Source organism: Octopus sinensis, unplaced genomic scaffold (assembly GCF_006345805.1).
Source record: "Octopus sinensis unplaced genomic scaffold, ASM634580v1 Contig16706, whole genome shotgun sequence".
NCBI classification, from domain to species: domain Eukaryota; kingdom Metazoa; phylum Mollusca; class Cephalopoda; order Octopoda; family Octopodidae; genus Octopus; species Octopus sinensis.
This window is the reverse complement of record NW_021834520.1, coordinates 1,622-28,155: the sequence shown is the minus strand read 5'-3', so window position 1 is coordinate 28,155 and position 26,534 is coordinate 1,622. Positions and strand designations below refer to the sequence as shown.

The 26,534-nt window shown below is 34.4% G+C and overlaps 2 protein-coding genes across 2 annotated transcripts; both read right to left on the bottom strand.

Annotated features, from left to right (window-relative positions):
* Positions 1–406: 406 nt before the first annotated feature.
* LOC118761713 lies at positions 407–15,409 on the bottom strand. The gene is made up of 2 exons (XM_036499853.1): positions 13,746–15,409; positions 407–459 (listed from the first exon to the last, which is right to left on the bottom strand). Exon 1 carries the CDS (start codon positions 14,468–14,470, stop codon positions 13,805–13,807), a length of 666 nt encoding a protein of 221 aa, XP_036355746.1. The 5' UTR covers positions 14,471–15,409; the 3' UTR covers positions 407–459; positions 13,746–13,804.
* LOC115230888 (uncharacterized protein DDB_G0271670) lies at positions 10,832–20,741 on the bottom strand. The gene is made up of 2 exons (XM_029801000.2): positions 19,042–20,741; positions 10,832–10,911 (listed from the first exon to the last, which is right to left on the bottom strand). Exons 1-2 carry the CDS (start codon positions 20,366–20,368, stop codon positions 10,835–10,837), a joined length of 1,404 nt encoding a protein of 467 aa, XP_029656860.1. The 5' UTR covers positions 20,369–20,741; the 3' UTR covers positions 10,832–10,834.
* Positions 20,742–26,534: the final 5,793 nt, after the last annotated feature.

Here is a 26,534-nt window from a genome sequence, read left to right as displayed (position 1 = left end):
ATATACATATATATATGTGTGTGTGTGTGTGTGTATATAAGTATATATATATATATATATATATATACATGTATGTATGTATGTATGTATGTATGTATGTATGTATGGATATAATATATATGAGGTGCAGGACTGGCTGTGTGGTGAGTAGCTTGCTTACCAACCACATGGTTCCGGGTTCAGTCCCACTGTATGGCACTTTGGGCAAGTGTCTTCTACTATAGCCTCAGGCCTACCAAAGCCTTATGAGAGGATTTGGTAGATGGAAACTGAAAGAAGCTTGTCATGTATATAGATAGATAAATAGATAGATAGATAGGTAGATAGATAGCTATATTATGTATACATATATGTTAATGTTTATATCATCTATCTATCTATCTATCTATCTACATATATATATATATATATATATATATATATATATATATATATATATATATATATATATATATATATAATATATATATATTATGTATAAATATATTGTTCAAATTTATATATATATATATATATATTATATATATATATGTATATAAATATTATGCATATATATAATGAATATATAATATTGTTTCTAAGTGCTGTAACACACACACACACTCACACATGCACACACACACACACACACACACAACACACACACACACACACACACACACACACAAACACACACACACACAACAAGGTTCTGAGTGCACATTTAAAGAGATTTATTTGTACACATTTTCCATTATTTTTTTTTAATATCCGGTCGATTAGTGCTAACTAATTATATTATTAATATTTTATTATATGGTTGTTAATGTGTGTCAATATTCGCAAATGATTGTACTTGCTTTTTTTAATATGTGAATATGTTTCATGTGAGAGTACGAGAATAATGTTTTCCACTAATAAACTAAAAAAAGCAAACTTGTAAGTAACAGTAGCAGTAATAATAATAAATCAGTCATGACAATACCTTATATAGAAGCACAAAGCCACACACTTCATTGAGATCTAATTTAAACTGGCCCACCAAAATAGGTTCCCCAATTTTTGCTTGGGGTTGTTTTGTTATCAATCTCTGAAAGAGAGGGGATTGCCAGTTTAACTTCAGCTTGATATAACATGTGGAGGCGCAATGGCCCAGTGGTTAGGGCAGTGGACTCATGGTCGAAGGATTGCTGTTTCGATTGTGTGTGTTTATTGAGCGAAAACACCTAAATGCTCCACGAGGCTCTGGCAGGGGGTAGTGGCTTCCCCTGTTGTACTCTTTCGCCCCAACTTTCTCTCACTCTCTCTTCCTGTTTTTTGAGTCACGCTGTGATGGACTGGTGTCCCGTCCAGCTGAGGGGAACACATACGTTACAGAAACCGGGAAACCAGGCCCATGAGCCTGGCTAGGCTTGAAAAGGGCGCAAAGGTATTTAAATGAATATCACAAGATACTTTGTTGGCCAAGTTCCACCCAATTCTTTCTCTTGTTAACTTCTATTCTAGTAGCAGCAACAGTACTAATAATTTGTTGTCAGCTTTATCTCATATCAGAGAACTTAGTTTCTTCTTTGCTAAAAGCTTCCTTTATGGTAATAGCATTGATGACTGCATGGTAATTGTTTGGTAGAGGACGAGATTGATTTTGTTGAGCCTTTCACTCCTATCTTTGATTTCTTTCCTTTCTCAACTGGTGGTTTTGAAGTTTTTGGTTCTGATGATGATGGAATATAGCCACGTGGTACAGACTTGAGCTTATATTACAAACAATTTAGGCTCGATTCCAGTGGCTTTCACTGTTGCTCTGAGTTAGTCCTTATAACTTGAAAGTAGTAGTAATAGTTACTGCTAATTTAATTAGCTCAAGGTTGGTAAATTTGAGGGAAGGATTTAAAGGATTACACCAAACCAAATACAGATCTGGCATGTACTTCATTTTATATCAACATCGAAAGGATGAAAAGCAAAAATCAGCTTGACTGGATTTGAACTCAAATGTAAAAGAGTCAGAAGAAATACTTGCGAGACAGTCTTCCCTAGTCTTCTGAAGATTCTATCAATTGACCTTAGTTCAGCAGCAATAATGGTTTCGAATTTTGGCACAAGGCCAGCAATTTCGGGGGAAGAAGTAAGTCAGTTATATAAAAAACCCTGGTGTTCAATCTGGTACTTATTTTATCAACCGCACAAGGATGGAAGGCAAAGTTGACTTTGTTGGAATTAGAACTCGGAATGTAAAGATGAATGAAATATCACTAAGCATTTTTTTGCATGATGATTCTGCCAGCTCACCACCTTAGCAGCAGCAACAACAACAATAATAATAATAATGGTTTCAGAGTTTGGCACAAGGCCAGCAATTTTAAAGGAATGGGGAAATCAATTTACATCAACCTCAGTGTCCATGATGTGGTAACGATTCTGCCAGCTCACCCACCATCTTAGCAACATTAATAATAATTCTTTGATTTTGGCACAAGGTTAATAATTCCGAGGGGAAGGAGCCACTTGTATTATTTCGACCCCAGGACTTGACTGGTACTTTTATTTTAATCAACCCTGAATTGACCATGAAAGGATGAAGTACAAAACTGAACTTGGCAGAATTTAAAATTAGAGCATGTGTTAAACAGGACCTGTTAGGCAGCAGGGTTTTTTTGTCTGATAAGCTTATTGATTTTACCAGTTCGCCACCTTAATAACATTAAATATTTGGTTTCAAATTTTGGCACAAGGTTAGCCATTTCAAGGGAGAGGGCAAGTTGATTATATCAACCCCAGTGCTCAGCTGGTACTTATTTTATTTTAAGGCAGCGAGCTGGCAGAATCGTTAGCACGCCGGACGGAATGCTTAGCGGTATTTCGTCTGTCTTCACATTCTGAGTTCAAATTCCGCCGAAGTCGACTTTGCCTTTCATCCTTTCGGGGTCGATTAAATAAGTACCAGTTACGCACTGGGGTTGATATAATCGACTTAATCCGTTTGTCTGTCCTTGTTTGTCCTCTCTGCATTTAGCTCCTTGTGGGTAGTACAGAAATAGGTACTTATTTTATTGTCCCTTGAGTAGGATGAAAAGCAAAGATGATCTTGGTAGTATTTGAACTCTGAACATAAAGATGGATGGAAAGCTGCTAAGCATTTTTCCCAGTGTGTTAATGATTTTGCCTTCTTAAGGAACAGCAATATGAATCCTTCTAGTTATTTCCTATGATCAAAATCATTTTATTTATACTTCCTAAATAGTCACTTCAGAGTACAAGATTTATATTTTGTAGTATTTATTATTATTATGTAGTAGGAGTGATTTGTCGTTACTTTTTTAAAGCCATTTCAATGCTCTAGCTTAATTGTCAGCTTGAAATGCTGTTTTTCTTCAGCACTGAAATTCTCTACATTCCAGGTTCTAAATATATTAAGTTGTTCTGAAAATAATTGGCTGCTCTCTTAAGTGATTAAGATAACTGTAAATGATCAAGGTCAATGGCTTGGTCATGATGAGTCCCTCAAACATTTTCCCAAAGCCAAAATTGCATCAGCAAAAATAATTACGGTGACCGTCTGGTGGTCTTCAATTGGTATTGTCTATTACAGCTTTCTGGAAGCCAATCAGAGCATTACAGCAGAGGTTTACGGCAATTAAATCACTGAAATGCATGCTCACTTGTAAAAAAAATGGTGAATTGGCATGGCCCAATTCTGCTCCATGATAATGCAAAGTCACATGTCACAAGAATGACACTGCAGAAACTCACAGACTAGGGATATGAGACTTTTACCACATCCTCCCTTTTCTCCTGATCTTTCATCCACTGACTACCATTTTTTTTTAACATTTTAACACATTTTCAAGTGGTAAAACTTTCAGATCCAAACCAGAGGTAGAATCAACTTTCAAAGATTTCTTAGCATCAAACCAACAAGTTTTTTATCAACAAAGCATAAATAATCTTGTTGATTGATTGGCTGAGATGCATAGATACTGCTCATACTTTGACTATTAATTTTTCCAGAATAAAATTATGTTTCTGAAATCGGCCATATCTCTCAAGCCCTTTTGCACAAAAAAAGGATTTTAGTAAAAAATTTACCAAATATCATTTTTATTTCATCCTTCAATGTAAATTTTTAAAAATTGACATAGAGCAAAGCAGGCATGGGTAATTAATTGATGCAAAGTATTTTGTATACTTTTTGAATTTAAGGATTTTGTTATTTGTTAGGCAAGACTGGCAATTTAATTAGCACCCACATTTAATTTTTGTATGGTTGACATTTTATATATATCTCAGCCCTTTTGCACAAAAAAAAAAAAAGAAGAATTTTATTAAAATTACTTCTATTTCAATATCCTTCAATGTAAATTTATAAAAATTGATTTAGAAGAGCAAGCTGGCATGGGCAAATATTCTTGAGAAGTAGTCTGCATGAGACATGGCTCATCAGCAGGTGGGCTGCATTGCAAAAAAAAAAAAAAAAAAAAAAAAAAAAATTTAAGGTAGTGTTTTTTTTTTGTTTGGTGTGCCATTCAGAAAGATTATATATATATATATATATTGGACATATTTAAAAGTGAAACAAATTACTGCTCTTTCTCTACTTGTTTTGCAACAGAAATTATGACCTTTGCAGCAGCAGCAGTGGCTCCATCATGTATTAAGCTGTTTTACTGCAACTATTTCTTCCATCTTGACTTCAATTCATTTCTTGGTTGAAGTTCTTGTTGTTAAGCAACAAGACGGGTAAGGGTGATTAGGTGATGGTCTAGGCCTTAGGGGCGGGAGGCCCAGACCTTGGAAAAAAAAAAACTTTGGTCATCTTGTTGTAGTCGAGGGCTCTTCATTGACGCCCGACACCACTGGGAGGTGGCCCTCGAAGTCACTGGAAATGGAGATCTCCAGGTACAAATTCTTGGACGGCTGGTTGAGCTCTAGAAATTGCCAGTTATCATCTCTCCCCACTTGCAGTGAGGAATAAAAATCTCAAATGAAGGTCCTCAGCTCTGGAGCCTATTAATAGTTTCCGCTTTTTTGCATGGCTTGCTTATATAGAAAGATTCTTCCTGTGAACAAACATTAACTACTGACTAGCAAGGATCAACCAGGTATTTATCATGAAAGGAAAGGAAAGGTGACAACAAAATGAGCAGAGAAGCAAGAAACCCATGGATATACTGACTGGATGAGTCTGCAATATATAAATTTACAGATATATCCACGATGTACTGAGGGCATGATATGGCGAGAGGCAGCCTACAGTAACCATGCTATCTGTTTTTTCAAGTATCTAATTAATTTACTGATTATTTAGGCCATGCCAAGGAAGCAAACTGTAAGTGTTCTTACTGGGCACTCTATTCCAATTTCCTTTATATATTCCTCTCGATACGGTCTTCAAGGACCCAACAATAAACTGGCACTTTCTTCACCTTCATTTTCTCATAGCTGGACTATTTCATACTTAAGAGGGTTGTACTTATGTTTTATCGCCTTCCTTCTTGACCGTTCGTGGATCAAAGAGGCACACAACGTCAACTATATATATAGCACATGTGGTGCATCTTGTCGGCCACCACTAGGTCCGTCCACTCTGTTTTATGCTCCATCACCTGATCTGTTTGGATTGGGAAATCCCAGAGGATTTTGCAAGTCAAACAACAACGATGAATCAATAATAATCTTGCCTTTCTTATATATCAACCACACTCTGTGGAAGAAGTGCTTTGCACTCAATATTTTTATGAGAATTAATCCACCACCATTTATTGGAGAAAAGTTCTAGGCATAAATCAACATTCTTGAGTAAGGAGTCAGATGAGAAAAGCAAGCTGCCTCACACTCAGCAAACTAATCAATAAAAAGCCATTTTAACCCTTCTACTGTGCATATTAGATAATATCCATTCAAAATTTCAATTACCTCCAAACTTCATAACACAGTTTTTTTTATATACCAAACTTGTTATTATGCTTGAAACTATTTTTGTTTGAGATTAGATTTACTATAAAAGTCAAGTCAAGTTTATCGAGGCAACTTGATTCACAGAAAATACCAATTTTACTTCTTGGTATATAAACATCAGTGATGAAAAATAACCACAGTGAAAAGGGGTTATAAAAATTGATGTTAAAGACAAACAAGAGCAAACAAATTAAACAATATAATAATATTTATTACATTTTCATTCAATGTGTTTCTTTTCCAAATTTTCTTCATAATTACTTTTTTAATATAATTTACACATAAAAAAACTTTAACAATATGTTTTTAAATAAATAAATAGATTTTTTCAATTTAATAATTTTATGGACATTTTTTTGTACACACTCAATGAGATGGATGAGGTACCATCTGAATTATGCTTAGTGTGTTGTTTATATGCGTGTTCGTTCATGTGTGTGTATGTGTGTGTGTGTGTGTGTGCACATGCAGAGATGATTTTTTTGTGCAAGCATGTTAAAATATAAATGAAAATATCTTGAAGAAAGAAAGAAGTCAAGAAAAGATTTTTTGTAGGTAAATAGAAGGAAAAAGATAAAAGAAAATGGAAAATATTTGTCAATAAATGTGAACTGAGCTTCAACATTCTGATGTGACTGATAAGTAAGTGTATGTAGTATGTATTTTTACTGTTGTTGAGTTTTCTTTTAGTTTTTTTCTATCCATTAAATGAGAAATTGAAAATATAAATTATGTACAATATGTTCATTATTTTTCACATGCATAAATAAAATAATTCAACAAAGAAAAATATATTTTCATATTTTTTGTAAAGCTCATAAGATTTTCTTAAGATGGAGATCAAATCTTCACGAGTTCACACATTAAGTCAAATTGAACATGTAAGGCTCAAAGAACAAAAATAAACAGCAGCATTTATTATTATATAATAAAAAAATTGCATTTGTCAAAATATTTAAAACTATTTTAATAATTTACCCCCATTACTAAAAGCTAACGATGTAAAAAATACTGCTGCCAAGATGATGCTACTTGTAAAAAAAAAAAAAAGTATTTAAATCTAAAAACTAACTTACTGCTGGAAAAAACCTGTTTAATTGCATCAAAATTTGTTGTATATTAATTATATGTATAGTTAATGAAAAATGAGTCATTATCTTCTTTACATATCTTGTTCACTTATTAAGTCATTATCTTCTTTACATATCTTGTTCACTTATTAAGTCAAAGCTATCATCATCATTATTATTATTATTATTATTATTACAAAGAGAATTTAAATTATGAAGTTTTTCTTTTCTCTGTATGATAGAAATTTTGCACAGTACATATATTCTATGCACATTTGGAAAAGCAAAAAGAATCCATTCATTTTATATTTATCTAACCAAAAGAATTTTTTCTATGAGCATATTAAATAAATAATGAAATGGAGCAAAAAAACATATTGGCAGCAGTAATAATATGTACATAACCACACACACACACTATATATATATATATATATATATTACATACACATGTATATAATATATATGTATAATATGCAAACACAATTTTCCTTTTCAAACATCACACTGATCCAACTGTTTAAATTTAATGGGATCAATCATAATAAGATTCTCGAGATCACTTAAGCCTTATCACAGAATTTTTAAGAATACTCAATCTATAAATATAATATTAATTAGATTCATTGAAAAATATATTTTTTTTTGTCTATTTCTAACTCATTTTTAATGTTAATTTTTCTGTTTTTAAATATATAAATAATAATAATTATATGTACCTTTGAAAATGATAATCATTTATGAAAGAGAATTTTGAAAAGAATCTGTGAAAAATAAATAATACAATTCTAATAATCATGATTCATTTTTGTGTACCACATTCATTAGAAGCAATGTAAATTCTGCAGCAAGCAGCTTCTTAAATGCTTTATAATACTTCGCTTTTTTCTATTCACACTTAAAACTAATATTTTGAATGATACAGTTTCCCATTCACACTCACATCCTGTTGCAGTCAAACTAGATATGCTGCCTACTGTGTTACACAGACACACACATACACAAATGCTACAATATTGGAAAAAAAAAAAAAAAAAAAAAAACTAGCTAAAGACAAAAATTTTTCAAGAGGTGAGGAAAAAAATCTATTCAAGATTTTCTTCCAATTTTCAAATGGAGATTCTTTTAGCAGCAAGATTTAATTACCATGTATGGGGGGGGGGGTTTAAGTTGAAAAAGTTAATTAAAAATAATGATTCCTTCTTGGTCCCAGCAAATCGTACATCGAGCAGTGGAAAAATATTTTTATATTGTTCAATGCTGGACCGTTAAGCTAACTTAGCTAACTTAATTTCTTTGTTTTTTAATCAGAATTACTACACAACACATAAGCTTCTTTTAAACACTACTTTTGATGTTTGCAGATTTTCTTCTTCATAACAAACTGATTAAATTTTAATTATTTATCATTATTATATTGGTATAAAAAAACATACATTGATTCCCTGAAGTGATTTCTGCAACAGCAAAATATTATCACATTAAGATTGAATTGTTCTTTCTACCTTAACTTTTTTTTTTTTCAATTATTGTTTTTTATATAAGAATGATATTTAAATATAAAAATATAAATTTAATGATGTGATTGATTTTTGTCATTTCATAAAAAAAAAAAAAGGAATGCAACAGTTGAATGAAAATTTCACACTCATATACACACACGCACAAACTCTCATACTCTCCTATATCTAATAATAATATATATTCTTTGAACCTAAACCTCCAGTTCAATATTTTAAATTAATAAATCAATGTAGAGAGAGATCTTTATAAAAACCACAAAAGACTGGATGTGAGGGGAAATGATGCAAGTGCCTTACGATTCCTTAACCCTTTTTAGCATTTGAATCAGACATATCTGGCTCAAATTATTCTTCCGTGTGTTCATTCAAATTAGCCAGGTCAGGCCATTTACACCAATCCTACAATGTCATTCTTTAAAATAAACGAACATCATTGAAAACCTTACGAGATAATATACATGATTAATTCAAAACAATGAATATTATTGAAGTATTATATATTTGACAGAATAATTTCAATGCCAAAAAGGGTTTTTTAAACTCAGAGATAATAGATGATTTCACTCAATTATTCTAAATAGCTTTTTCTCAAGCATTTCTCTGCAAAGGAATCACACTTCTCCCAAGAGGGGGGTGGGGGTGAATGTTTTTTCCAGCTATAGGAGTTGAGTTGAATAAATTTTGCTTTTTCTTCCAGCATTCTTATTTCAGTCTCTTCGCAGCCTTTAAAATTACATATGTATTTTAATGTCATCATCAGTAACTTTTTTGTGCTGCCATAAAAGCACCATAGAGTGGAAAGAACAGTCTGGTTTCTCAACCAAGATATTAATATTATATATATATATACATATATAAATTATAGTCTTGTTTGTATTTGAAAATTCTTCACGATGCGACCATTTCATTTTGTCACGAAGTGTCCTTGTATATACGTATTCTTTTATTTATTGCTTGAGTGAGTTCATTCTGTGAAATAACTGCAATAAAAAAAAATATAGAAATAAAATAAATATTTAAAAATGCAAAATTTAAAGGTAATTAATTAAGACAGACATACTATATATAATAGGAATCATTTTACTAGGTAACCAAGGCATACACATATTACACAAGTGTCGTCCCCGCCCTGCAAAGTCCAATACAATCTCAAATCTATACAATCTGAAGCGTCTTCACGGAAAATTTTAATTGAAAAAAAAATATTCATTTTTCTGAGAGTTGGCCGGAAATGAAGTTGGATCGTTTGCGGGGAGAAAACGGTTAGTTGTATAGTATAGGTATGCCGTAACTAAATTGACTAGGAAAACTGAAAACATGGGATGTTTTCCCACCTGTACAACCTCATAGCAAAATAAATCTATATATTATATAATATGAACTCTATTATAATGTAGACTGTTATTATACGATCTCTCTAGATTAATTTCTAAAAGATCTCCGAATCGAGATCTTATAGTTTATAATCGAGAGAAAAACGATACGTACTATTTATTATTTTACTTTGAGACTAACTATATATGTAAAAAAAAAAAAAAACCTATGGCGTTAGATTTTGCATCGACATATATTGTACCTATGTGCATTTCTTTCTCATAATATAATTCACGCACTACACTATATACTATATTTATACAACACAAAACAATACAATATGCATTTATACATTAATCAGAAATTAGTAGAAAAAATAACTTTCTGGAAAAGTAAGGGAGATAATAAAAGACTACATAAAAAGTCTCGCGATAACGACATTTCATACGGGATTTGAGCATTCACGCTTTTACGAGGATTCCTTCGTGCGAGTACTTGCTGGATCTAATTAGTCCGTATTATGATAGTTTATATTATACAAGCATTTTTATTTCTAAGTGTCGGCCATAAACATAATGTAATAATAACAAATAAAGTGCCCTCCCCCGGAAGAGCAAAATGAAGAGTTCAACGGTGAAACGTCGAAAGAACAAAGGATATATAATAAACTTGAGCTTATGTTTATCGTAATTTCTCCTATATTTTGCTCTGTACATCCAGAATTTAGTCGTAGCTAAAAAAAAAACACTACGCTGGAAGCAGACGGGAGACAATTTTACGTGGCTCTAAAGCAGTCGTACATCTATTCTACACACGAAATATTATAATATGAAGCACGCACACACACATTAATACCAAGGGAGATAACTAAACTAAGATTATCGCATCCCTCGGAGATCTTCGAGCAAAGCAGCTAAAAGAAGTTGAATGCTTTTTTAAACAAAAACAAAACTCACGTTGATTGTTACAGCAATATGGGGTTGATTCTTTTTATTCTTTCCTTAATTTTTTTTCTCTGTTTCCAGTGTGGCAATAAGATAGCGTTCGCTTTCTGTGTGGCATAAAATCTGCAAAAAAGTAAAAAAAAGTGTCTACTTTTAATTTTTATTCTAAACTTGCAGTAAAATAAATCAAGATTATTGGATTACAATATTTTTTTATAATAATAATAATAATAATGAAATTATTTTGTTACACAATACAAAATTCTTTTTTGTTTCGGGAAAGGGAAGGGGAATTGTTTGGATTAACAACAGAAGAGAAGAGATAGAGAGAAAAGAAGCGCGCGCGCATTTAGGATTATATATCCACGCTGCGAAAGAATTGGAGGGATATGGGGAACGAGCCTGGTTATAATGATGACTAACGCATCACATCATCATATACAACTGAGGTTTACAAGTTTGGGTACAAGGCCAGAAATTTAGAGGAAGGTCGATTTACTACTACATGAATTGGGTGTTTGTTTGGTACCACTACTTTATTTCACCGACTTCGAAAGGATAAAATGTCAACAACTTCGGCGGGATTTGAACTCAGAATCGTAAAAATAAGTCGAAATGCTTCTAAATATCTTTGTCCGACGGTTTAACAATTGTGTTAACAATAAGTTTCCAATTTAAGCACAAGGCTTCATATTTTTAAAAGGAATTTCATCGATTCCAATAAATAACCTCGATAGGACGAGCTGTGACGATAGATACAAACACGTAACACGTATTTCACATATTGATAAAATCTGTCATAAAAGGTATTAATTTGTTGTTTTGCAATGCCTTTAAAGAACACAATATTATGTTGAACATGTAATATAAAGTAGTTGACGTACTAAAAACTCTTTAAATTCAACAAAATTCGTAATACAAATTTTCCCTCCCTCCTCAAATCACGTTTAGTACACACAGTTACTATAAGCCTGATTACTTCATCACAACCTCCATCGGTTCCAGATGTGTGTTTATTATGTAGTGCGTGTGTGTGTGTGTGTGTGAGGCGCGCACACACACACACAATGTGCACAAGGAAAGGAGGCAAGGTCTGGAAAACTACGCACAGGCACACACAGACAGCTTCCCACACCACAATAGCAACTATTACTGTTGCTAAAATATCAATTTAAGGGGTATGTATGATGGATGTAGTTATTGTCATCAGTTTCGATGATGAAGCATTCCAGTTGTTCGAACAAATTGAACGTACTCAATTATATAACAGTAGTGCAAGTGGCCGAGTATTCCACAGACGACTTGTATTTTTAAAAAGGGTAAACTCGTATAGAATCAGAGTAAAACTATATATATAACAAGGTCTGACCCCTTTAAATTAGTTACAAGGAAGTACGTTGCTGTCAACTGACATTAAGCCCCCGCCTCCCTCCAAATCTGTTGTCTTTACACACACGCACATCTCTCTCTCTCTCTCGCGTTAAACATTCTGGTTACGAACATTTTCTGGCATTTGTAATTATCGAAAAGTTTCAGAAAAAGCAGTTTTGTTTTTTGAAGATTAGACAGATTGTTACTATACTACCGTTAGACTAATTGTTTTTTTAGAAAGCAATAAAGCAAACAATATCCATATATAAAAATGAAAAAAACAATAAGTAGTAGTTCCGAACGAAAATCTAGAAATTTAAGAAACATTTGCAATATTTTATAGACTAAAGAAATTTTGAGAGAGACACGCAATCGGCAAAACAAGATACACAATCGGCAAAACAAGATGTTAAAAAGACATACATGCTTATTTGTGATGTGATTAATGTATTTTAGTTGGAAGAAGTGTATCTAAACCCGTTATTATTTGTATAATAATGTAAATTGCATCAACTGAGAAAATATGTATTTGGTACCCAATAACAGGCTGGCGGTGGTAATCGAAAAGACGAGGTCGCAACTATCAAAAGAAAATTGAGGAGTAAAAACCTAATCATGTAGTTATATTTTAAGACTAAATAGTTGCAAATCTATATACGAAGAGACGTTTTAATAAGACACTTTTCTACCAACTTGCTGAACAACCCATGTTTTTGCTTACATACACAGAGTAAAAGGGGTGTGTGAGTGTGTGTGTCAGAGTGAGAATATTGTTAATTTCAGCAGTCATGCGCGTTAGTACTTAAACATAATTACATACTAACCGTTGGGAATCTTTTACTTCGATCATTTCTTTTTTTTTTAGTAAATGACAATTTTTATACATTGCAGTCTCGAGATCAGAATAATATGCAGCCTCGTCGGAGGTTTTTATCCTTAAGCATTTTTTCTTTCTGTGCTGCATATTTAATTTATAATCAAGCGAAGTTTTGTTGCCCTTTTTTTTGTTTTGTTTCGTCTTGTTTCTTTCTATTTAAACGAGATCAATTTTGATGTATATTTTGTGAGTCGGATATAAATCCTGCTGCCAACATCGAGCAGTTATGATAACGGGTTATATAAACTGTTCGTACACGATCACTTTTGAACTCATTATCACAATATTATAGAAAAGGAGCGAACGAGTTACACACATAGGAAAGAAGGAAGCGGGGGAAAGCGGTAAGAAGACAAAACAAGCTTAGCCACCCTCACATCATCAAGTTACTTTTTTTTTGTTTTTGAGATCGTGGAAGGCTTTCCAGAAAAGGCGGGTGGAATTTCGCCCAAAAATAAGTCCAAAGAGTTTTTTTTTCTCTCTCTCTTAAAGTTATTCAGAAATAAATTAAATAAATATGAACTTTTTCATCGAAGAAAACAAAATTGGATAAAGTTCAGGCATGATAGCTGTATGATGATCAATAAATAGAAATAAATACAATTTGAAACGTGATAGCGGTGGCGAATCGAAGAGGTAGGGACAAAGGTGTGTGTGACAGATTCTTCAGTGGACGGTATATATATATATACACACATATATATATATATATCAAGAATATGTTCAGCAGGACAGAATTTGTTGAAATACAACTTATGTTCAAGCTTCTCAGTTTGGCCTTTGACGATCAAGAATATCGCCTTCTGAATCCCTGGGTTTGTAACAAATTATAGGTATTAAGCGTAAGGAGCCATCAGCGTTTTCCGCGTTTTCGTTACAAATAGTAGTTACAGGATTTCCAATTGAGCGAGTATCATTAGTATTTGTTAATGTTTCTGTTGCTATTTCGTCGTTCGATGATAGTACATCAGTAGTAGTAACAGTTGTAGTTTGTTGTGGTGTAACAGTTCCGCTATCGTTGTTGTCATAAGATTTTGAATTGCAGTCAGGTTCCACCCCCGACTCATCACTGTTCAGGTACAGCGGCTGAGCTCCGTAGTACGAATAAAAACAATGCTTAGCGTAAGATATTGGAAAGGACTTGGCAGATTTTGCTTCCCAACAATAGTCACCAGACAGGAATTTTTGATCTGTTAAATCATAGTTCCACTTCTTTTTAAAACGGCGTGCCTCCTCTTCGAGTTTCTTTTTGAGCTCCGCAACTATCAAATCTTCGAGAGCTTTTTTGTAAATGTTGTTGTTAAAATCTTGCTCATATTGTCGACCAGTGTCTCTCTCCGTCGCAATATTACTGTCAAAGCGCTTCGGTCTGCAGTTGTCATCGTCGAACGTTAAGCAATACTGAGCTGGGCGTTTTACTGCTACCTTTGACATCTTGGAATATTTTTTCTTTTAAAAATCCTAATAATGATGGAAAATTGTTGACTACAACAACAAAAAAATCCAAATCTAAATTTAGTCGCTTTTTATATCCGTTCCGTTTTGTAAAAAAGTTTGAGAAAATAAAAATAATCGAAGTTGTACTGTTAATTGTGATTCAGTAGGTGTGTGTATTGTTATAAACACAGTGTATGTGTATGAGTCATAGAATGCGTGAGAATGAGAGAAAGATAATCTTCCGAATAATTTCCTTTTTTTTTTTCCGTGATTTTCTCGTTAATAGTAGTTCGATCGTTTTCAGAAATAAAAGAAATTTCGATGAAAATTCGTGTTGTAAATTAGATGTGATGATGTATCTGTTTAATGATGTGACGACTGTGGTAAGGAATCCACGGTGGCATATAGAATTATTTACTAACGCCTTATATTCTTAAAATCGCTTGCCGAACACGAATAAGTATTCCGTTTTAGTTTCTCAAAAACTTTAAAGAAACTGAGAGTCATTAGTTTCCCTTCAGTTAGGTTGTTCAACAGTCGAAGTGAAGATGACGATTGCAATATTGATGATAGTAGTAATAGTAACGTTAAATTCGTCTCGACTGTGACGCTCATAACGGGTCGCAAGAGCAGTAGTCTGCTTGAGAACAAGTCACTAAATAGTACAGGCTGGGCGCTCGCTCAGTATTTATAAGTCAAGCCAAATAAGCTCCGCCCATCACGCACTAGCGTCTAACACGATACGTCAGTCAGTCGCACTCTTACTCTCTCGCATTTACCCCCTTTACAATTCTACTCTGTCGTTTTCTTTCGACATTACACACACACACTCTCGGGCACTCTACAACAAACTTAATCCACATTTTACTCCCTTCCTCTCTAATTCCTTGCATTTATATAGACGCCATATATATTCTGTAGTTTCTTACTGCAATATCCCATTCCAGTTCTAATTTTTACATACATATATATTCGTTATATTGCTTCTCTGCTTATTGCAATTAATGCATTCTACGTATCGCACAATAATTATAGTGTTAGCAAATAGTGCGCGCATACCATGCATATTAAGCACGCACTTGCAGATTTTGAGTGTATACGTACAGAGTGTGTGTGTGTGTGTGTGTGTGCAGAATATGCATGCGCATACAGATTGCATGCATACTTTAGTAATAAAACTACATGCATAGCATAAAAATATTTGCAGTTATTATTAATAATCAAGATAGCTTTAAAATTTTTTAAATAATTTCAACATTGATATCGACGAGAGAGGAGTTGTACCTATCCAAAAAGCTCCCATTTTCACAGCGTGTCTATGTCTAGAACTAGGGGAAAAAAAATACAACTACTACTGTGAATATTGGGATGCTGCTCCCCACCCCTCGGTCTTGTAAACACAAAATCCAATACGACAACGTTGTAGCACTTAGTAAATTTCTTAACATAAACGATTTTCTTACATATATTATTACACACGCATATAGATGCGAGTAGTAGAAGTAGTAGTAGTAGTTGAAACTAAGAAAAACTTTTAGTAGTAGTTAAAGTACGCAAAACATCACAAAATAATAAGCAGCCCAAATTTCGGTATTTTTTCTTAAGTTTAGTATTCTTTTAACAAAAATAATAATGAACGCAAATCTATTTTCCTTTTTAAAATCTATAAGGATTATTGATGAAATTTGGATATTAGGTTTCTATCGATCAATAAAAAAGCAAAAAAAAAAAATATCTAAAAAAATATCTACTCGCTAGCAATATTTACTATAGAGACTATAAAAAGACGTTATCAGTCGAAAAAAAAAAAAAGGTTTTGAAATAATTATAATCAGCAATTATTACTAATATCATTAGTAATATATATATACACACACACAACTTTACGATACTTGATCGTGAATAAATGTGTGTGTGTATACTACTCTATGCTACTACAATGTTTACTATACGAATAGTGCACACAGCGAGTTGTAGTTGTAAAGCCTGGATGACACAGAAAAAAAGTAACCTTGGGTGGAAGAGAAAATGTAGCGTGTGTGTGCGTACGTGTGTGTGTGTGTGTGTGTGACAGTACATACAAACATACACACAAAATGTATTTATGTGTGTGCGTGTGTGTATCTATCTATATATATATGACTATCTCTCTATCTCTCTCTATATATGACTAATTACTTCCATAACTGCGAACATTAACATACATACATGAATGCATGCACAAACACACACACAAACAATATATGCAATTTTTGTTTGCGTGTATACGTGTGCATAATTATTATATAATTAATCGTAGGCCCCGAGAATGTACAATTAATTGTTAGCTCGATAAAAGGCGGGGCCCGTATGTATGTATGTTTGTAATCTGTAACACAATTTTTTTGCACTCAAGCCTCTATTTGACATATATATATATATATATATGAACACGCATAATCAACACAAATTGTAATCTGTATACACACAGTTTTGCATTCAAATTTCTATCTATCTATCTATCTATGTGTGTGTGTATCTATACACATACACACACGCATAATCAACTCTAATAGTTGTAATCTGTATATACACAAAATGTTTTGCATTTAAGTCTATCATATGTATGTATGTATGTATATATATATATATATATATATATATATACATATCTATATAAACATAAATATATATACACAACACAATATGTATGTGTATGTGTGTATAGCATATATCGCTTTTTTTAAAATAGTTTTTACGTTCATATATGCTATCTTCAATAACGAAATAATGTACACAAGCACACACACACACAATCAGATGTCATAGAATACAATGTGTGTGTGTGTGCGCGTGTTGTAAGTAAGTGAAACGGTGGGGAGGGGAAGAGAAAAAGAGGTATAAGGAAACGAGAAAGAAGTGGGGGGGAAAAACAACAGTACTACAGCTAGTCATTACTCCTTTCCCTGAAACATATAATGCCAAAGAAGGAACCTCTACGTGGAAGGGTTGACCTTCCAGAAATAGCAATGAAGTTTATTTCGAATCACAACTTTGCCGCTGTAGAAAATGTTGAAAAGGGAGGAACGTTGTCAGTTGGTCAGACGTGGGAGAATACCCTAAAAGGCAGCGGTTCCTAAACTAGTTTGCTCGTTACGGAACCCTTGTGAATATTTCCCAGAAAATAGCTGTAGCCCACATCTATTTTGGAAGGTGGGTCGCAGAGGCTGGCAATGTAATATCAATAAAACTATTATCTCTCGTTCTCTGTATGGACGTACGCATATATATATATATATATATATATATATGTATGTATGTATGTGTGTGTGTACACAAGCCTATATATATATATATTTCCTAAAAGCGAAAATTTCGTGTAATTTATAATAATTTTGAAAAGGTCAACTAGCAATTTATTTTAAAATAAATACATATTTATAAAATGAAATTCATTAAAACCAAGAGCTCGATTCCATTAAAAAAAAATATATATATATTATTTGATGGAACCCCACTCTGAAAAACACCACCTTGAAAAATGCCTTAAATGTCTGCTCGATTACAATAGGGGCCAACAACAACAGAAGCAAAAAGTAATGGTTACGTTCTTACACACCAGCAGTAACATTGGTGCTTCAATTTTTTTTTTTCAGTTATTTCATCTAGGATGTTATTTTCGCGAGACGGCATCAATGTTTTAATTTTCTACTAACGGGATTTCCTCGACGATACTACTGCAGCTGGGGCCATTCTGTCTGTCTTTTCCGTAAGTGTACCTACCAGCCATACTGCGACACAAAATCCAATGTGTTTTTGTTTTCTTTTTCTTTTATAAATCCCTTCAATTTTTTTTCTAGGACGGTAGGATATTAATAAATCGGGAGATAGATATCAATCAATCATAATCGAGTAGGTTGAACGAAAACGATTGACCTTCGGTTCTATCGTACATGAACTGTAACAGATTGACCAGATGGTGGTGTGTAGGGAAGGACTGTTCCCTTCACCTTCACGGAGAAGGGTGGTGTGCGCCTGTGTGTGTAATAGGTAATCCATGACACGAATCTATATATAAAGTGGGCGGGTATGGTATTGATGAAGCAAAACGAGGAATACAACCCTATCTATCTATCCATCTATCTATCTATCTATCAATCATCTATCTATCTATCAATCATCTATCTATCTATTTGTCTGTCTGTGTGTCTGTCTGAAGCGTATGTAGATTAGTAACATAGAAAAATAATAATTTACTGCAAAGTGTTTCGTGTTTCAAAAAAGGCAAGGAACAATTAGAAAGAGTTTGTTTATATACATTCGCAAGTACCAAATATATACACATTTACATGCATATATGAGCTAACACTGGACACTTTCACGCATTGAATCTACACTAAGAACCTCGGACAAAATACATTGCGGTGTCTTATCCGGACTTTTTACGTTCTGGTTTTAAATCTTACTTTGGCCAATTTTATTTTGAATTTTTATCCCTTCAGGTCGATATAATTAACAATACAAGCAATTATCATAAATTATAATCAACATCAACAATAATAATTAAATAAATTAAAAATTCGACTTACCGACTATCTTGGTTTGTTTTGGCAACGTTTTCGTCTCATTAAGTGTTTCCATAGAGTAGGATTTTGTTGTTGTCGATGATGATGATGATGATACAGGTAATGTAGAAGAAGAATACGAGGATAGTGGTGATGAGGATGGTGGTGATAAAGATGATGGTGATGATGGTGCTGATGAAGAGTAGGAAGGGGACGATGATGATGATGACGATGATAATGACGGTAATGAAATGGTGGCCTTATCGATTGCCGTTAAATTCGAACATTGCTTATTGTCCAGCTGTTCGCTGAGTCTATTGGTTAGTGTATCACAAGTGTCAGACTTTCCAGAGAAAACATTATTATTGTTGTTGTTGTTGTTGTTGTTAATATTATCATCATTATTACTGTCTTGTTCGTGAGATCCATGTAGGTTACTAGTGTTTACGTTTTTCACAGAAGCTGAAAAACACAGAGGTGACTTACCTCTCTGTCGGTTTGTCGTAGACAATATACTACTACCCATATTATTATTATTACTACTACTAATACTACTACTAGTACTACTGCTACTACGATTACTACAAGAGTAAGTACTGCTGTGTGTTAGGTTGTCATTACACACGTCAGTAATATCCTGTTGTTTACCGTTGGTATTTTCCAGTTCACAAGTCGTAGTAGAAGTTGAGATAGAGGCAGTAGGGACATTATAAATATCATTGGGATCACAACCTTTAGTGTTGTTGGTAGCTATGTTGTTGTTTCTGTTGTTATTGTCGTTATTACCGCTGTTCAGTTTAGTAAGCACTGTAACATCCATACCAGGAGGGCAGCTAGAAGTACTTTCGTTAGACTGGCTGTCTTCCCTGAATCGTATTCTGCTGTAACTTCCATTGGCAACCATATTTGGAGAATAACTTTCTCGGACGTTTGGGACAGGACGTTTGGGGTTGGTGTAAGGTCTCGAGTAGAATCCTGGTACATTTTCTGGTTCCATTTTTTCCCATTCGTAACGACCTTCCAGTGGTACACAATTAACCAAATCGAAGTTCCATTTGTTTTGGCATTCTTCTAATAATCGTTGGCAGATTTCGGACTTCTCTGTAGCTGCCGCTGCCGCCGCCGTCTTTCCAAATGGATTATTCAGTTCCGATGATGGTTCAGAATCACCATCGAAAAGTTTTCGGCGAGCCTTTAACAAACGGCGAGGATCCAAAATTTGAGCAGCAATGCGGGTCCCGCTGCTAGAGCCCGTATTAATAACAGTTTGTGGCATTCTGCGATTAGGTGTCGGAAACTGACCGCTAGGTCTGGCCGGAGTATAAATGCATTCGCCTTCCATTAGCTTCATAGTTTAAATAATCACCAATAAAAAAATAAAGTTGTCAAAATTTCCATATAGATAGATATCAAATCCTATCTATGAGAAATTATCTGTTTTCACTTGTAAACATACGCTCAGACATGCATGTATGTAGAACATATATTACGATTGGTGTTTTTTCAAATATATATAATATACATATATATATTTATTGTATATATTCCTTTTCCTCGGTTAACAAATTTGACGTTAAATAGTTCCAATCATTAGCAGTACATAGTAAAATTTAGTACGTAATTGTTAGCGTATATGTTTATATATAATTCTTGTCTACCTTGTACTCGTTGCGTGGCAAGCTTCTTCGCTGAGAAGCAACGTATGAAATAAATGTTGTGATGAGCGTTCCTCAAATTTTAATCAGTAAACCACGCCTACTGTGGGTGGTGCCATCATTTTCATTACCCCTCTCTATTAGTATGTTACTCTTTCTCTCCCCTTCTCTCTTCACTCTGATGCTTTTATTATGTTTCCTTTTCCCCTTCTCTTTCAAAATCTCACTCTCACCCTCACTCTTTCCCTCTCTTTCTCTGTTAATATTTTCTTCCATTTACTCATCCTCTCACTCTTTTTCTATACCACTGCCTAATTCTCTTTTAAATAAACACACACACACACACACATATGCGCTCTCTCTCTCTCTTTGCCTCCCTATATCTGTGTCTTTCTCTCTCTCTCTCGTCACTTCCCTCTCTGTCTATATCTCTCTCTCTCTCTTCGCTTCGCTCTCTGCCTATCTCTCTCTCTCTCACTTCACTTCGCTCTCTGTATCTCTCTCTCTCACACACGCACACACATTGACACGCACACACGCTCACACACACATACACACACACTCTTTCCCTCTCTCTCTCTCATACTCCCACTCCCACTCTCTATAATTATTTCATTTTCTCTCTCCCCCTCTCTCACTTCTTTTGCTATCATTCTACTCACTCTCTCTCTTTTCTAATTCTTTCACTCTCCCCACCATTCCTTCCACTTACTAACTTTAATCTCATCCTTTCTTTTGCTCTACTTTCTCACCCTTTCCTTTTCTCTCTCTTTCTCCTCTAATTTTTTCCCTACTCTCTTATTGTATAGATGTGTTGACGAAGGTATTGCATAGTTTAGTCGTTATAGAAAGATATGATGCAACAAGAATTATTGTTGTTGTTGTTGTTGTTATAGTAGTAGTCACCGTTGCAGTAGAAATTAAAACTGTCCAGTACAACAGTGTTTATAAACATGTATGTGCATAACACACGTACCCTAGCTATACATGCAAAAACACGCACAGTATATATACATATATATATAAATATATATATATATACATATGTGTGTATGTATATATATATATATATACATACACACATATGTATATATATATATATGTGTGTATATATATATGTGTATATATATATATATACATATATATATATATATATATATATATATATTATATATATATATATACATATATATATATATATAATATATATATATATACATACACACATGTATATATATATGTATATATATATATGTAATATATATATATATATATATATATATATGTATATATGTATATATATATACATACACATATGTATATATATATATATGTATATATATATATATATATATATATATATATATATATATATATATATATATACATATATATATATATAATACATACACATATATGTATGTATATATATATGTGTATGTATGTATATATATTTATATGCACGTACGAATGTATGTATGTATGCATGCACGTATGCATATATGTAAGTATTACGTACGTAGCTATATATTTATGTACATATGTACGTATTGTATACACACACACACACAAACACACACACACGATGAATAATATAGAATGTGTATGTATGTGAATGTATGTGAAGGTGTATGTGTTTATATATACATAAATGTAATTGTGTTTTTTAAGGGGGTGTGTAACGTTCGAAAATAGCATACAGGCCTAAGCAAGTTTCGACTTGTCACAGTTCAAATTCTGTTCTTTTCTGTCTAATGAGTGTCATCTCCCCTTCCTGCCACCTTTCCTCACCCTCTCTCTCTCTCTCTCTCTCTCTCTCTCTCTCTCTCTCCCACCTTCTTTCCCTTATTTCTCTCTTTCTACACACACACACACACACACACATACGTGTGTATATATATATAATTATATATCTTTCAAGATCACTATGCTCTAACTTATCGTTATTTGCTTGTTTTCCAGTATACATTGCATCAACTTGTAATCTCTCTTTCTCTTTCTCTCTCTCTCTCTCTCTCTTTTTCTCATTCTTTTTCCTTCCTCCCTCCCTCTCTCTCTTCTCTTATTCTCCTTTTCTTTTTAACTTCGCTCGGTCTTCATTGCCTTTTGAATTCATCGACCATGTCTTTTTCACCCTTTCTCTCTCTCTCTCTCTCTCTCTCTCTCTCTCTCTGTCTCTGTCTCTATCTCCCTCGTCTCTCTCTCTCTCTCTATTTATCTGTCTATCTATCAAACTTTCACTTTTTGACAGCGCTTATCCATAATTAATAAATGTACTTTATTATTGTCCTATCGATCTTTAACCCCTACTTATCAAAATACTCGCCGTTTCTTACCATCAATATATATATATATATATATTATATATATATGTGTGTGTGTGCGCGCGTGTGCGTGTGTGTGTGTATACACTTGCACACACACTCACTCATACATCCCTCACACACACATACATACACACACTCATGCATGTTTCCAAATCCGCATGTACGTACGCACATTGTCAAACTTCATGCAAACATTCACTAGTTTTCTCCGCTTTTCTCTAATTCTACATACCTCAGTCTCTACGCGTCTGTCAGTCTATCCATCTATCTATTTATCTATCTATCTATCTATCTATCTATCTATCTATCTATCTATCTATCTATCTATCTATCTATCTATCTATCTATCTATCTATCTATTGCTTTCTCGCCGATATGCACACATTATCATGCATTTAATTATTCTAGCATTATTATTATTATTATTATTATTATTATTATTATTATTATTATTATTATTAAGGCGATGAGCTGGCAAAGTTGTTAGCAGGCCCCGGGCGAAATGCTAAGCGGTATTTCGTCTGCTGTTACGTTCTGAGTTCAAATTCCGCCGAGGTCGACTTTGCCTTTCATTCTTTCGGGGTCGATAAATTAAGTACCAGTTACGCACTGGAGTCGATATAATCGACTTAATCCGCTTGTCTGTCCTTGTTTGTCCTCTCTGTATTTAGCCCCTTGTGGGTAGTAAAGAAATAGGTATTTCGTCTGCCGCTACGTTCTGAGTTCAAATTCCACCGTGGTCGACTTTGCCTTTCATTCTTTCGGGGTCGATAAATTAAGTGCCAGTTGCGTACTGGGGTCGATCTAATCGACTGGCCTCTTCCCCGAAAATTTCGGACCTTGTGCTTAGCTAGAGTAGAAAAGAATATGCGTATGATACGGATATGCGAGTGCTTGTGCATGCATAAATATATATTGCGCGCATGTGAAACTTTTATTTGTTTACTTTTCATTTACGAAATAAATACTTTGAATTTGGCATCACAAAAACATTTCAAAGAATGCTGCAAAATGTTTTGAGGCAAATCTGGCACACGATTGGCACAAGGCCTGAAATTTTTAGGGGTGGGGACTAGTCGATTACATCGACTCCAGTTCTCAACTGGTACATATTTTATCGTTCCCGAAAGGACGAAAGGCAAACGTCGACCTCAGCGAAATTTGAACTCAGAACGTAAAGACAAACGAAATGGCGCTAAGCCTTTTGTAAGGCGTGCTAACGGTTCTGCCAACTCGCCGTCTTCCAGAAGCCTTCCATAAACATGTAAGATTTATATTAGAATCCGATTTTGTCATTTGCATTCATTTAGACATACTTTGCATACATTGCATTCAATAGAATTTCCACGACAGTCAGCTTGTACACACCAAAGTTCAGCTTGCCCGGGGCGCCAGGAACCCTAGGGACGACCCTGTGTGTCTGCATGCATTTCCATGCACGCCCGTGAGTGTAAATCAATACGCTTGAGTCGGTCCGGTATTTCCTTATCCAGTACACGTTTCAGCATTATAAATATATTTTAGAACTATACTCTAACACTGGTCAATCTGTTCATGAGTTTAACTGTGAAATTGAGCAGTTTTACACATTCATTCGACCCCAATGAATGTTTGATGCATAAATAAGCTCAGATGCATTGTTATAGGACAAAGTAATATCGGATTGAAATTTTGGCACCGGGTCAGCAGTCTTTGAAGGGTGTGAGAAGTTGATGTAATCGACTCCCGGTAATTGACTGATACTTATCTTAAGGAACTCGGAAGGACATAAGATAAAGTCGACCTCGGTGGATTTTGCACTCAGAACGTAAAGACAGACGAAATACCTGTTTCTTTATTACCCACAAGGGGCTAAACATAGAGGGGACAAACAAGGACAGACAAACGGATTAAGTCGATTATATCGACGCCAGTGCGTAACTAGTACTTAATTTATCGACCCCGAAAGAATGAAAGGCAAAGTCGACCTCGGCGGAATTTGAACTCAGAATGTAACGGCAGACGAAATAGTGCTAAGCATTTCGCCCGGCGTGCTAACATTTCTGCCAGCTCGCCGCCTTAACGGAGTAAGTAATATCCATTCTATTACTATAGGCTCAAGGCCTGAAATTTTGTGGGAAGAGGCTAGTCGATTACATGGACCCCAGTACTTGATTGGTGCTTATTTTATCGACCCGGAAACGATGAAAGGCAAAGTTAACTTCAGCAGCATTCGAAATCAGAACGAAATGCCGCTAAGCATATTAGCGTGCGAACGGTTCTGCCAGCAGGCTACCTTTAACAGAGTAAGTAATAACGACATGCAAGTGAAAGTAAGTTTTAACAACAATTGCGTGTATCTACGTATATAGCGGCGGTGCATCAGCATATGCCGCAGCTCTGCGCTGAAACTAGAGAGAAAAAAATCTATGTTGTGCTTGGTTAGGACTCAAATCAGCTTTACACGAGAAAAACGAACCTCTGATCAAAGAACCTGTTTCAACACCGAAATCATTCAACCTTTCAACCTTTCTAGGAAGGAGCATCGAGGACCAGAGAGCCATATTTGATGCATCCCCTTTTGGCTATGAAACGCGAATGTCTGATTCGAAGGGAGATTTACTTGTGATTGCAGGTGTGTGTGTGTGTGTGTGTGTGTGTGTGTGTGTGTGTGTGTTGTGTGTGTGTGTTTGTGAGTGTGTGCGAGCATGTCCAGATCAATGCAACTACCTTTTCGTATGTGTGTGAGTGTGATGTGTCTAAGAGAGAAAGTGAGAGAAGGAGAGAGAGAGAGAGAGAGAGAGAGAGAGAGAGAGAGAGGCTGAGTGACATAGGTAGTTGTGTTGTTTAATCAGGTAAATCCAGATCAAGCAGTCCTTGTATAAAGGTACCCAAGGCTTGGCCTTCTTGCCTTTTTGATTATCTAGGATTACGCTAACTAATGTTTGCTCCCGACCCACCTTCTATCGGTTTTCTTTTCTGGAAACTTAGGAGGAATTTCAGGAAATCTGGCTGCTTTCTCTGCAGATCGAGAGAGCGCGTAAATATACCTTCGTTATTTGGTTAGTTAGGGTGCTGAGGCTGGTAGAGATTAGAACAAAATTGATAGCGTGTAACTGGGACAGATCCTAAGCACTAATGTTATAAAAAAGGGGTGTGTCAGATAGGATACATAAACACAAATACATATATACATACAAACATGCATGCATACATACATACATACATACATACATACATACATACATACATACATACATGCATACATACATATACATACATACATACACACACACATCGTAAGTTAGGGGTATGTAATAAAAGAAACAAAATTTGATAGATCGACCCTGCGAGTCTTCTTCCCCAGCATAACCGCACTCCGATGACTGAGACATACATGGTTCCGGGTTCAATCTCATTGCGTGGCACCTTGGGCAAGTGTCTTCTACTAAAACCTCGGGCCAACCAAAGCCTTGTGAGTGGATTTGGTAGAAGGAAACTGAAAGAAGCTCGTCGTATATATATGTATATATAATATATGTGTGGTCTGTCTGTC

Coding starts and splice junctions, on each gene's coding strand:
- LOC118761713 (XM_036499853.1), bottom strand. CDS start 14,470: ATGTCAAAGGTAGCAGTAAAACGCCCAGCTCAGTATTGCTTAACGTTC.
- LOC115230888 (XM_029801000.2), bottom strand. CDS start 20,368: ATGAAGCTAATGGAAGGCGAATGCATTTATACTCCGGCCAGACCTAGC. Junction 10,912..19,041: donor AAAACAAACCAAGATAGTCG/GTAAGTCGAATT, acceptor ACTTTTTTGCAG/ATTTTATGCCACACAGAAAG.